Below are 12,993 nucleotides of genomic sequence, written 5' to 3'. Positions count from 1 at the left end.
GAACATCATAATCATCATGATCATCATGATGATGATCGAGATTTGAACCCAGAACCTTGGCATGGAAATCCATTGCTCCACCATTTGAGCTTTCTTTACCGGTTAATGTATAAAAAGTATTCACATATATAGAGATATAATTTTTTTTCGAGGTTACAAGTAATAATTGATTCTCTTGAGTTATTGTTATTAAAATAATAGTTAATTGTAACATTAATTAATGTTCTGAACTAAAATTTCGAATTTTTTAACTATTTAATGAACTATATTTAATAAACTATAGGTCAGAAAATTAATTAATGTTACTATTAACTATTATTTTAATAACAATAACTCAAGAGAATAAATTTTTACTAGTAACCTCGAAAAAAAAATTATATCTCAACATATGTGAATAGCTATTATACATTAACCGTCAAAGAAAGCAAATAGCTCAGATGGTAGAGCAATGGATTTCCACGCCAAGGTTCTGAGTTTAAATCTCGATCGGAGAAAATGTTTTCTCTTTTAATTGGGTCTTTATTTATTGTTAATTTGTTAATAATATTTTTTTATTTTATGGCATCAAAACACTTACTGTGAGCTACAAAACTTTTATTTTTTAATAATTTGATTTAAACAAAAAATTTTTTAAATAGCTCACGTTTTGGCATGATTATCAGCAGATTATCAGTTATAATTGTCATCTGCTTTTTTCAGTAGGGTGGTTCAAACCCTACTCTACCCAGCCTGCGAAATAATGATATTTGCAATAAAAAAATAATACTAAACGATAGATTTTTAATAGCTCAATTCAACTACGTTGTCCTTTGAAATTGCTCACCTCAAATTATTTATTTAAAATCAATAAAGTCATTGAAAGGAAATTAATTTATCCGTATTTTCAAACTTTCGTATCTTTTAAGATATATAATATATTAAACTGCTCAAAGTGCTAAAAAACTGCTTAAGTTGCATTTATAACTGCTCAAGTAGAGTTGTTACCAGCTCCACTTTCATTGATTATTAAATAATAAAAAATAATTTTAACAATTGTATTTTAGGTTAAATGAGCGTGCGCATGCGCACCGCGCATTGTCGGTCGGCGTCAGCGGGCTCGGACTGCTTGGATGTTGATCTATGTATTCCTACGCGGAGAGTTTGCCTAAGCGTATAATATTGCTTTAGCACATTGATGTATTTTCTCAGAATTGTGCTAAAGCAATCATACATACTCAGGCACAATTTTTATTTACTATGAAGGTTATGAAACACCTTTAAAGCTTTGAAGATCCTTGATCTTAAATTGCTGCGCGACCGCGCGTCACTGTTTGCGTGCAAGCGCAACGCTCAACTGTCTACGTTGAAACTATCTTAATTTATTTAACAATTAAGGAAAGTAAAGCTGGCAGAAACTTTACTTGAGCAATTATATATGCAACTTGAGCAGTTTTTTAGCACTTTGAGCAGTTAAAAATATTATATACATTAAAAGATATGGAAATTAAAAAATACGGATAAATGAATTTTTTTTCAATGACTTTATTGATTTTTAAACAAATAATTTAAAGTGAGCAATTTCAAAGGACAACGTAGTTGAATTGAGCTATTAAAAATCTATTGATTAGTATTTTTTTTATTGCAAATATCATTATTTTGCAGGCTGGGGTAGGGTAGGTTGATGGATCAAAGAAAACTACTAATAATGCAAAATAACACTTTCGTCCATAACAACAAAATTGATTGTCGAATAATAAATAATTTTTTGTGTTCGATGTGTTGTCTAGAACAACATATACACTTCAACTATAAAAATATACAAAATAAGGAATTTTCACTACCTGAAAAAAAAAAATTATTGATGCATATCATACATCGAATCTCCATGAGGATGTAAATGCATTATTTGATCAAATAAAGCTGAACATACGAACATACATATGTACAAATGACATGTGTATACTCCCTAATGAAAAAAATCGCGTGATTAATCGCGAGAATAATCGCGCGATGAATCGCGTTAATTTATCGAACTTTTTTCGACGCAATTAGTCGCACGATTAATCGTGTGACTAATCGCGCGATTCATCTAAAATAAATTTTTTAGTAAAATAAAATTGTTTAAAATGCAAAATTAGCAGGATGGCCAGTATATGTGTTACCATCCGAATTTTAACACCTAAATTGGCCACCCTGCTTAATAATTTTGCATTTTAAACAATTTTATTTTACTAAAAAATTTATTTTAGATGAATCGCGCGATTAGTCGCGACTTAATTAATTAATCGTGCAACTAATCGCGTCGAAAGAAGTTCGATAAATTAACGCGATTATTCCCGCGATTAATCACGCGAATAATCGCACTACTAATCGCGTGATTTTTGTCAGTAGGGCTGCACCATAAACGCTCTTATCGTCGAATATCTAACTACAACTGAAAAAAATGACTAACCCTAATTCAGAAAATAAAAAAGCTATTGAAAAGATATCAAATAAGATTATAAACAAGTGGAAACTCAAAACAGATAAGAAATATATTATTAAGACTACAACAACGGAAAGTATAAGATTTTCAAGTCTACTCCAGGAAATACAGAGAAACAAAACAAACAACTTATGCTGACAGAAAACTGTGGAGATCGTCACGTACTCGAACCCACTGTTATAAAACACATACATTTCGTTAAAGAGTAGCAAAATGTAGAAGATGATAGTATAGAATTGACATATTAAAGACCCTAGTGGAAATGGATTCCTCTGTTGAGGCATGTTTTTCCAACATTTACGGCGGACAGCAGCTTTAAGGCAATTAGGACAATTGTTAATTAATATTGTAAAAGTACTAAGTATCTAAAGCTGCTTGAAATACATGAGTTTAAATTTTTGTATTAACTGTAACGAATACTTGTGGCTCAGTGGTAGACCTTCAGCTTACTAACCCAAAGAATCCGGGTTCAAGTCTTACCAACGCTAGAATTTTTTTTTTATTAAATTCTTTATTGTTACGTTCTATGACTGTGACTTCAAGCTCCACGCGTGCCGTCGATATGACGGCATCGTGCGTGGCAATGTTTCGGCGCGCGGTCGGCGGGATATATCTCACTGTACCGAAGTGTGCCAAAGTGTGCCAAAGTGCAGCAAATTTCCGAATTTGAACACTGGCAGACTTTGGCACACCCAATTATTTCCACTAGGGGAGATGCAATTATGCAATAGTAATGCTAATTCACAATTAGCACAAAGAAAAACAAAAAGTCCAATCGAAATTTTCTAGGAAATACGAACAGATGTTTACGCGTACTTCGTCGTTCTCATGCAATTTCAGCGCCAACCTTAAAATCTAATTTTACATAAAACTTTTTCAATAAAGCTTGCAAATGAAAAACCGAGTCTGTAGCGGCGTAGTGTTAAGTTTAATGAATCGTTCTACCTAAAGAAAAATTCGATCGGACTTTCTGTTTTTCTAGAAGTTTGGAAATACAAAATACCCCGTGGCAGATTTGCGAAGCTTTTGCGCCGACATCCCCTTAATTGTGTAGCCACTTTGTTCCCTTCGAAAAGTGGGACTTACGTCAATACAAATAAAATTTTCAAAATTTTCAAAAATTTCTAATATAAAAATTTTTTTTATTTTTTTTTAATTTTTCAAAAAATTAAAAAATTTTTCTCCCGCACTTGCTGGAATAAAGTAACTTTATTCCCCCTTTTGCAGTAGAAGTTACATGATTTTAAACAAAATAAATTGTATTTTGCTGTATCTTATTCACGGACTATTCGTAAATAATATTAAATCATCGAGGTATTTTACGCGTATTCTACACAAATTAGTGGCCGCCCTCGGAACTAAACGGTTGCAAAAATGTGTAGCTTATATGGAAAAATGACAAATAAAATTTCTTATGAAATCCCTAGGTCTTTAAAATGCTTGTAAATTTTTGTATACATCGAAGCACTGATATTTATCTTTCAAAAAAGTTTGCGCCAGTTTAAAGCAATACCAATTTCTCACCAAATTATTTTGTATAACTCCCCATATAAGCCAATATATTTCAGCAAACCAACAGTTCTCAGTTTGGCTGGGTGAAAAGTGGCACTGATAGTAAATTGTACACAGAGCGAATAGGTTATGTACACAAGTTCTTTGCAGTACGCTTATGGCATGTACTGAACATGCATGTACTACAAAGAACTTACCTTGTTAAACATAGTCTATAGAAATTGATTAAATTATTAATTGAATTCTAAGCTATATCTAAATTCCACTTTTTGTATTAAAACATGATTAAAATCAATAAGATCAATAGGAGTCTCTCTGCTAAAAATAGTCCATAGAAATCGATAAAACTTCTTATCAAATTGAATGGTAAGTCTTAATCACGATTTTTGCAATAAAACTCGATTAAATTAGATTGGGTCAATGGGAATCGAATAAAATCTGTAGAGAAATCAATGGATTTTAATTGCTGTTCTCCATCTATTTATTTTAATTATTGTTTTTCATATAGAATTTAATCGACTTCTATTGATTCTATCGAATTTAATCTAGTTTTAATGCGAAAATGGGGATTAAGACTTACCATTCAATTCAATAAGATGACTTATCAATTTCAATGTACTTCTATGGACTATTTTTAACAGGGCTATAAAATTCAAGATGAGAAATCACAATAAAAATCAATAGCTAATACCAACTATTGATTACTATTAACTCCAATAGTCATTTGTTTGTAATCGATATCTATTGACTATTTTTAGCAGGGTAGGTGTCGATTAAATTATCAAAAATTCTATGCGAAATCTGAATCCTACTTTTTGTATTAGAAATAAATTAAAATCGATAGGAGTCAATAAAATTTTACAAATAAATGACTATTGGAGTTAATAGAAATCAATAGTTGGTATTAGCTATTGATTTTTATTGTGATTTTTCATATTGAATTTTATAGACTCCCATTGATCTTATTGATTTTAATCATGTTTAAATACAAAAAATGGAATTCAGATATATATTATTTATTACTGCCTTATGGATTTTATATTTTCAATAATTAAACTCTTTCATAATTATTTTTGTAATAAAGCAGTATTTTCTGGCAATTATATTGTACATGTATAGTTTTACAAAGTAAAAATCAGTTTATGAATCAGTTTTAAATAATATTTATGATACAGTGTGTGTACAACGCATGTTTACATTCTCTTGTGATTGTCACCCCTACTGAAAAACGGTAGATGACAATCAGCCGATAATCAGCTGATAATCGTGCCAAAACATCAGCTGATTTTTAGGTGATATCAGTTTAATATTTTTATTAAAGCTAATTATCAGGTAAAAATCATCAAAAAATTCATTAACTTGAACATTTTTTAAAAGTTTAAAATTATTAAAATTCATAAATAGTATTTTTCAGTAGAGACCCTTGCTTTGCTCAAGTTAAAAATTCTTATACTCATGCTAGAATCAATACTTTTGCACTTTTTTATATATGGTTATAGTCGTATAGTACTAAATTATAAGATATTCAGTTTTAACTTTTCAACCTTTAATGTACAATCCCTATACACTGGGAGAAAAATGCGAGATCGTGCTTGCTTGTGCACTGACACATGTTCAAGCATCTATTGAAAATCGGGTGAAAAATATTGCAAACTTTGAAAAAAGTGGTATAACATCATAAACAAAGTATAAAAAGAACCTTCTAGATGAAACTTGAGCATCATACTCATACAATTGTTAGGTTATACGCATAATATATCTAAGTTTCATATGTTAATCAAATCCTACATTGTTTTGCAATGTTTTTTGTGTTTTTACACTAACAGTAATTGAAAATATTCATTATATTTTGCAAGCACTCAACATTATACCTTGCAATACACATTAGGCTGCAGGGTGTCCAGTCGCAGGCGCATAGCTAGCCCGTTTGGGTGAGTTACACCTCGCAGATGGTAGCGCAGTTGTACTGCAGTCAGGGAGCGCTGTGCGACACATTTTGGGACAGCAGCTATCTCATTTTTCCCCCAGTGTACTTATTTATTAAATTTTAAACTAAGTTTTAACAAAATATTTTTGAAAAACTAACATAACTTTAATACGTACTAAAAACTTTCATCACCAGGTAAATTACATGTTTGTAGAGTATAATAAAGATATGTAAAAAAAATATTTATTTATTTTTAACAGGGTTCTTACGAGATACAATTCTGATATTTGATATTATAAATCGTGAGGTTTTCACGTTAGATAATACTTACAATTTACAAAAAACATATTAAAATACGAAATAAACAAATGCTATATTTGATATTAACCGGTTAAAAAACTTATATACTTAATTACACAAATTTACGAACATCTAGTTTTTAGTATACTACTTGTTAACTCTATCTTATTTATGTATAAGGTTAGCTTTGCTGAGGCTGACAATCTATTAACCCTGTTAAAATAATTTTAATATAGTTTATAAGCTTAGCTAGACATATGAACAGGTAAGGAAATATTGCCCCTGGTAGAATGTATAATTTTTTAATATACATTCTGGCAGAAGTAAAAAAATATTTAAAAATACTTACAAACAATAAGAAAGATTAATATTAGCTATTGGAATTCTGACATTTTTATTAAAAGTACCAATAAACGTCCAGTGACCAGTGCTTGGACACATGGGCTGTATTTCAATTTTTTAAAGTATATGTGTTTCTTGGGTATATTTGCACTTTTTGACCATAATAATCTATAACAAATAATACTTTAGCCTAATGTTGTTACTTTTATTAAGTAATTAACAAAAAAAAATCATAAAAATGCTGCATATCACACTTCAACTTTAGACATAGCTCTTTAGTGACTTATCTAAGAATATAACTTTGTTTCTAAACATATACCCCCCCCCCCCCGAGTTTCAAAGTATTCTCAGATATATATTACAAATACTAAATTGTGAAAAAATAATTGTTTATGATAAAATAAATTAGTGGTAATGTACTGGTAGACCAAAAAAGATATGTGCCAAATACTTGGCCCTACATAATATACAAGGACGTTGTAATTTGCACCAAGATTCACGTAATTACGTGACTCTATGTAAATCTAGGGTAGCTTTTTGGTCGCATTCTTAGAGTCACGTAAATTTTCCGAACAACTTGGGGTCATGTCAATTTTCCGGAAAAATCTTAAAGTCACGTAAAAGCTCTGAGATACGTAATTTTTTTTTTGCAGTCACGTAAGGCTTCCAGTCACGTAAATTAAGAAAACACAAAGTTTTTCCGATCCAACGTTTGCGTTCTAGAGTACGTTCTTTTCACTCAGATGTGCTAAAGCAATCATACCAACTCAGGCACACTCTTCACAAACGTACTCTAGAATAATGGCCAAATGTTGAATCGGAACAACTTTGTGTTTTCTTAATTTACGTATCTAGGAGCTTTTCGTGACTCTAAGATTTTTCCGGTAAATTTACGTAACCCCAAGTTGTTTGGAAAATTTATGTGACTCTAAGAATGTGACCAAAAAGCTATCCTTATAGTCACATAATTATGTGAATCTTGGAGTGAATAATCGCACCAAATGTACAAACCGACATTATAATGAGGGTTTATGGTGTAGTTTAGAAAATCATGTAATACATTAAACATGTATTTTATTGCTTTGATATTCTCAATGACAATTTATGTTGTAAACAAAATTTTTTATTTTAATTAAAAAATGAACGACTCTGAAGTTTATACAAAAATCATGATGACCAAAAAGTATATATAACATGGTCATCAAGTATTGAGATTAGGAATTTCAGACACTGGTAGACAATTTTTTACATGGCTCAGTTATTAGTAGTAGTTAGATCATATTTTAATTATTTTTTATTTTATATATTAATTTTTTTTTAGAAGTAAAACATTTTTTCAGCATCATAAAGTAATATTCTTTCAATTATTACCAATTATATCAACTTCATTAAGTTTTTTATATTGAAATTCAAAGAAATTTTTTTCTGGTTCAGTGCTGTTTATCCATATTATCAAACATAGATTATTCTTGATCATAACATATGTGTTGCAGTATTTCATAAGCTTAATAGGGTTACATAAATTACGTGAAAAAGTATATAAAACTTTACAAAGTATCTTAATTATTGCATAAAATACATGTTGCATCTCATGTTACATTCTAAGATTTACATGATAAAAGTCACAAATGGGGGTTGTAGGTGACTAGTCCGACAGGAGGTTATAGGTGATTAGTCCGGCGATTCATAGATCTTTTTTCAATTAGAGGGTTTAGCAAATTTTGTTTTAATAAATACATCAAAATAAACAAAAATTGATTTTGGTGATACATTGATAAAAATAATTACAAATAAAAACAAAAATAAATATTTTATTGTAAATTAGATCATAATAATAATAAGATTAAATAACCCCAAACAATGATAATTAATGACAAATGATCTTACTAATCACTATTAATTTCTGGAAAAAAGAATTATGGAATAATTATTAAAACTATAAATAATAAAATCTGATAAATGAAAACAAAAAAACATGTTAGAGAAATATTGAAAGATTAGGGAAGTAATAAAAAATTAATTTGTCCAAATCTGGACTAACAGTAATTATCATTTATTATTATTTACTAGTTTTTGCTATTATTATTATCTTTACTCAATTTCTTTTAATTTTATTATTCATGCGGCTTAGTATCAGCATATTTTTGGCATCATGTAACTTTCTTTTTTCACCCTATTTTAAAGAAATGAGGATGCCTTTGTGTATTGTATCAACAAACTTTCAGAAAAATTAAGTCTGATTGACGTTTTTCTGTGATAGAATGAACCATTAAACTTAACACTATGGCGCTATAAACTTTATTTTTCATTGCAAGCTTTATATACAAAGTTATAGATTATAGAAAAACAATGTTTATTAGTTGACACCTTATAACTAGTAGTAGAGAGAATCATGGTTCTTCATGATTAATTTAGAAATCTGCATTATTAAAAATATACCGCTATTTTGGATTTTTATTAGCAGTGAAACATCAAATAAAACTTACATAAGATATATATATATATATATAATATATATATATATAATATATACAATAATAATTTTCTAAAGTAATTCTCTAAAAACTCATAAAAAGAAAAATTTTTATTTACGTTTTTTGCTTTCTAGTATCAATTTAATTCGTACCAAGCTAAGGGTCAATTTAGGGTTCGTTTATACTAGAGGCGGAGAGTAACAACTATAGTTACAACTTGGGTCAAACAGTTGGAAGTATTTGTCACTAGATAGTCCAAGAGCCAGCCAGTTGAAATCGTCGTCATAAGGTACAAGGTTGTTCTCCACCGAGATCAGCCCTAGTGGAAATGGATTGTGTGCCAAAGTGTGCCATAGTGTGCCATAATGTTCCAAAGTGTTCAAATTCGGAAATTTATTACACTTTGGCATACCTTGGTATAATTTGGCACACTCTGGTACACTTTGGCACATTTTGACACACATGGGTTTTTCGGAAATTGAGGACTTAGAAAATTTTTGCACGAAATCTGGAAAACTTGTATTCCCGACGGATTCCTCTGTTGAGGCATGTTTTTCCAACATTTACGTCGGACAAGCAGCTTTAAGGCAATTACGGGCAATTGTTAATTAATATTGTAAAAGTACTAAGTATCTAAAGCTGCTTGAGTAGATAAGCTTGGGTGATACTGGGGCAGGGTGATTCACATGCGGTGTAATTCACCCATGCGCTCTATGCGGTGTAATTCACCCGTGCGCTACATGCGTTGTAATTCAGCTGTGCTGTTTCTTTAACTCGGTAAAAGTCCATACATAGGTCAATATTGATCGAGAAATCTATATACGAAATTGAATTGTTTAATCATGTAATTTTTTTCAGTAGGATAATAAAAGGCGTGTAACTTTCAAATTGGATTTAATTTGATATTTACAATAAAGAATATACTATGAAATTTTATTTTTGTTTGGTGTACGTGGTTGCATGCGCTACGGGATCAAAATTATTATTATTCACTTTAAGCACTTTAATATAGTGTAGATAGATACCCTACTGAAAAAAATTGCGCAAGTAATGACGCGAATACTGGCGCGATTTTTTAAAGTGAGATAGAGAAAGAAAAGTAGAGAAGAAGAAAAAGTGAGAAAAAGAGAGAGAGAGAGAGAGAGAGAGAGAGAGAGAGAGAGAGAGAGAGAGAGAGAGAGATCAAGACCTCCGGCTATGCACTTGCCTGTATCGTAAGTTTGTATTTTTTTCAAAGGAGAGAATACCCTCAAATTTTAAACCTTTTTGCAATTTTAAGAGCCTCTGTCGTTCATAACGGAATTTCCTAAGATGGACAGTAAATGTAATTATATTATATATTTTGGTAATGCTTTTTGTTATATAACTTAAAATGAATTTTTTTCTAAATTATACCAATAGAATTCAAATTCCATCTTATTTTTTTGCTGTTTAATTTTTTTTTTATTCTTTTCACTTAAAAATAATTGAGCGGGCTTACTTGATCATTATATTTTACCTAGTTTACATATAAATTTTTAAATGAAACTCATAATCTTTAAGCGTCTAAACCATTCTATCGAATTATGAAATCATGGATTTTTAATTATTAACAGTTTTGATGAACAAAATAATTTTAACTGTTGCTAATGTACACTTTATACATAAATATTTTTTTTTATTGTTTAGAAGCTGTCAAACTTGCATTTCCAAATGCAAATGACGATGACATTAAAGATGGCATAAGTGCTTGGCTGGATACTGCAAACACGCGGCTAAAGAGAGAAGCAAGGTAAATATTTTAATGAATTGATTATTTTTGCCTTCTATAAAACAAGCGATTTTGTGTAGTCTTTTTTGTTTTCAAAAATCAATCATAAACAAATTCATTTGCGTCTATTATATGCATTTTTATTAAAATCATAGCTTATTATGTTTTTTATCAGATTCTAAAGATTTTTGCCATAGTAAATATTACCATTCTAAAGCTATTTTGCATTATTTTTATATGACTACTTTTTTCAGTGGAAAAGGTCCAAAAAGGGCGCCATTCCAGCCAATAGTTATTGACGAAATCCTGAACAGTGGCGAAGAATCCTATCCATAATTATTTACTTATATTATTCAGCATTCGTAAATACTTATTTTAATTCTAATCTTATCCAGTAATTATTCTAATAATTAAATAAAGTAGAGCTCAGTAATTTAATAGAAACACAAGATTAATTTGTAATTGATACATTTTTTCAATAAATAAAGGTATGTAATCATTCGATTTGAAGGTTTCTTTGAGCTAATATCAACTAATTTTAAGGGGAGTGTAACTTAAATTTTGACAAAGGACACTTCCAAACATAATCTTTTGCTTCAAAACTTATTGCTTATTTCCATTTTTCATTAAAGTACATTTAAATTCAAATATAATCTATTCGCATATCTCCTTTTAATAAATAAAATATTTATCGTTCATATTTATTACTTTGAAATTACAAAAAGGTAAGTACATTTAAAAAATGTGGTATTTTTCGCTGTCCGAATCCTTCGATATTCCGGAGATGCCAACCTTGGGGCTCTGAGAGGTTCAAAGCGTGCAAAACAATGATAAAAATAAATGCAATGAACTGTTATGAGATACTAGCAGGTTACTTTTTGAGGTTAGAAATTCAAACATACACAGAATCGCGCACGAAAACGAATAGCCAATCGGAGATCACATAGAATATGTTACACAATGGCGCCATGCATTATTTAAGTCGGATAGTCCGTATTTCGAATCGAAAGATCAATTAAAGAAGTATTAAATAATGGGAAGATTCCACAAATTCTTTCGGAAAGATTCCAAAAATCTTGCTGAAACCTTAATAGAAGGTTATCTGAAATTTTCCAACATTTTTTAAACATATTGGAAACTTACTGGAATCTTCCAGAAGCTTTCATCGACGTTTTTACAATCTTCCAAGAAAGCTTACAAACATATTCCACGGAACCAAACAGCAATGTTGTTGGAAAGCTTTCTGACATGGATTTGAAGCGGACATTCTCAGCTTCCGGGAAGATTACGCGGAAGCTTCTTTTAAGATACCAACACTTTCAAGGAAGCTTCCTTAAAGCTTTCAAAAAGCTTTCATGCGGTTTGGGCTACTACTACTATTACTTTGTAAGTATAAATTATTGATAACTGAGATTTTATTAATTTAAACTTTTTTGATTAATTGAAAAAAAAATGAAGTCACGGGGATTTGAACTCGAGATTTTTCGATCTCAAGTCCGTCGCCTTAGCGACTCACCCATTGTGACTTCTTAGCGTGCTACTTGAATCTTTTGTAGCCATTTTTTTCAGGCAGAGAATTCGTATTTGTAGAATACTTTTGCGAATACTCTTTCCATTTAGAGGAGAAGGAAGAGGAGGAGGCGGAGGATGACGAAGACGAGGGCTTTGTACGCTCCATTATGATTCGTGCATATGGTGACGAGTTTTGGATAATCGATGGCTGGATAGACGCAATCAGTGATGTCGGTGACTTTCAAATTGAATCGTTCGAGCCACTCCTTTCGTACATCACCAATGGCGAAAATCTTGCTGGCATCCTTGAGTGCATCTAGAAGAAGATTTCCTATTTCGGTGTATTCGTAATCACCGGAGTCCCAGCTCAATCCGTGATGATAAAGTTCAAGCCATAAATTTTCACGCTTGTACTTCTCAACTTGCACCAAGGAAATGGTTCTTTGAACAAAAGTACAACAGGTTTAGCGTCTTCCTCGAGGGGTATTATGGCCAGCTCCTTCAAGACGAAGTCTTTTCCGGGTTTCTTGAAGCCCTGTATGTCCACTGCGTTCTCCATCTTATATGAGCGTCTTGATATCACCGCTGACGGGATTATACTGAACGATGCGATCGTGTAAGATCAAGCAGTAAGCTGAAGTTCCAACTGGAAAATTGTCTCGAGATTCAAATTCAAGACGAACGTCGACTGGAGCACTTTTCAAGGACTCGT

General features: G+C 30.8%; 2 protein-coding genes across 6 annotated transcripts in view; one reads left to right on the top strand and one right to left on the bottom strand.

The window, feature by feature from the left end:
* LOC100117174 (beta-1,3-galactosyltransferase 5) overlaps positions 1 to 9,250 on the bottom strand; it is a 41,182-nt gene extending 31,932 nt beyond the window's left edge. The window contains exon 1 of the mRNA XM_031928224.1: positions 9,138 to 9,250. The gene's annotated coding sequence lies outside the window, so the exon portion shown is untranslated. The remainder of the gene's footprint in view (positions 1 to 9,137) is intronic.
* LOC116417089 (cytochrome c oxidase assembly protein COX16 homolog, mitochondrial) overlaps positions 1 to 11,268 on the top strand; it is a 154,468-nt gene extending 143,200 nt beyond the window's left edge. For all 5 annotated transcript variants that reach the window (XM_031928226.2, XM_031928225.2, XM_032601946.1 and 2 more), the window contains 2 exons: positions 10,688 to 10,790; positions 11,024 to 11,268. In XM_031928226.2, the coding sequence (XP_031784086.1) occupies positions 10,688 to 10,744 (57 nt within the window). In that variant the 3' untranslated portion in view covers positions 10,745 to 10,790; positions 11,024 to 11,268. The remainder of the gene's footprint in view (positions 1 to 10,687; positions 10,791 to 11,023) is intronic.
* Positions 11,269 to 12,993: the final 1,725 nt, after the last annotated feature.

Source organism: Nasonia vitripennis (assembly GCF_009193385.2).
Source record: "Nasonia vitripennis strain AsymCx chromosome 4 unlocalized genomic scaffold, Nvit_psr_1.1 chr4_random0005, whole genome shotgun sequence".
Taxonomy (NCBI): Eukaryota; Metazoa; Arthropoda; class Insecta; order Hymenoptera; family Pteromalidae; genus Nasonia; species Nasonia vitripennis.
Note: the sequence above shows the minus strand (reverse complement) of the source record. Positions and strands in the feature narration are given on the sequence as shown.